At 37.8% G+C, this 651-nt stretch overlaps 1 protein-coding gene across 1 annotated transcript; it reads left to right on the top strand.

Moving 5' to 3' along the window:
* Nucleotides 1-5: 5 nt before the first annotated feature.
* LOC109131753 (exopolygalacturonase-like) lies at nt 6-646 on the top strand (the record flags this gene model as incomplete). Its single annotated transcript, XM_019242928.1, has 2 exons — nt 6-446; nt 536-646. Coding segments are annotated over 2 exons (552 nt in total), but the record flags the coding sequence as incomplete, so codon positions are not given.
* Nucleotides 647-651: the final 5 nt, after the last annotated feature.

The raw sequence follows: 651 nt of genomic DNA, 5'->3' as shown, positions 1-651 counted from the left end.
TCTTCTCCGTCCATCATTTTAACATTACCGGTGTCACTATAACAGCTCCCAGTGATAGTCCCAACACTGACGGTATCAAGATGGGTTCATGTAGCAACATTCACATCTCAAACACAAACATTGGTACTGGAGACGATTGTATCGCTATTCTCTCTGGAACCACTAACCTCGATATCTCAAACGTCAAGTGTGGTCCCAGACATGGGATCTGTGTTGGAAGCTTAGGGAAGAACAAAGACGAGAAAGATGTGAAGGACTTAACAATAAGAGACATCGTTTTCAATGGCACAAGTGATGGTATTCGGATCAAGACTTGGGAATCTTCAGCTTCAAAGATTCTTGTTTCAAACTTCGTGTATGAGAATATTCAGATGATTGATGTTGAAAAAGCGATCAACATCGATCAGAAGTATTGTCCTCACCCACCTTGTGAACATGAAAAGAAGGTTAACTTTCTATGAAAAAAAAAAACAACTTATTTTTTTTTATCAAAATCAAAGACAAGAAAAATACAACTTGTTGTTTCTTTTGTCAGGGTGAGTCTCACGTTCAGATCCAAGACATTAAGTTAAAGAACATATATGGAACATCAAAGAACAAATTGGCAGTAAATCTGCAATGTAGCAAGAGCTTTCCGTGCAAAAATGTTGA

Source organism: Camelina sativa, unplaced genomic scaffold, assembly GCF_000633955.1.
Source record: "Camelina sativa cultivar DH55 unplaced genomic scaffold, Cs unpScaffold04411, whole genome shotgun sequence".
Lineage (NCBI taxonomy): Eukaryota > Viridiplantae > Streptophyta > Magnoliopsida > Brassicales > Brassicaceae > Camelina > Camelina sativa.
The sequence above is the reverse complement of the archived record's forward strand: the minus strand, read 5'-3'. Positions and strand labels throughout refer to the sequence as shown.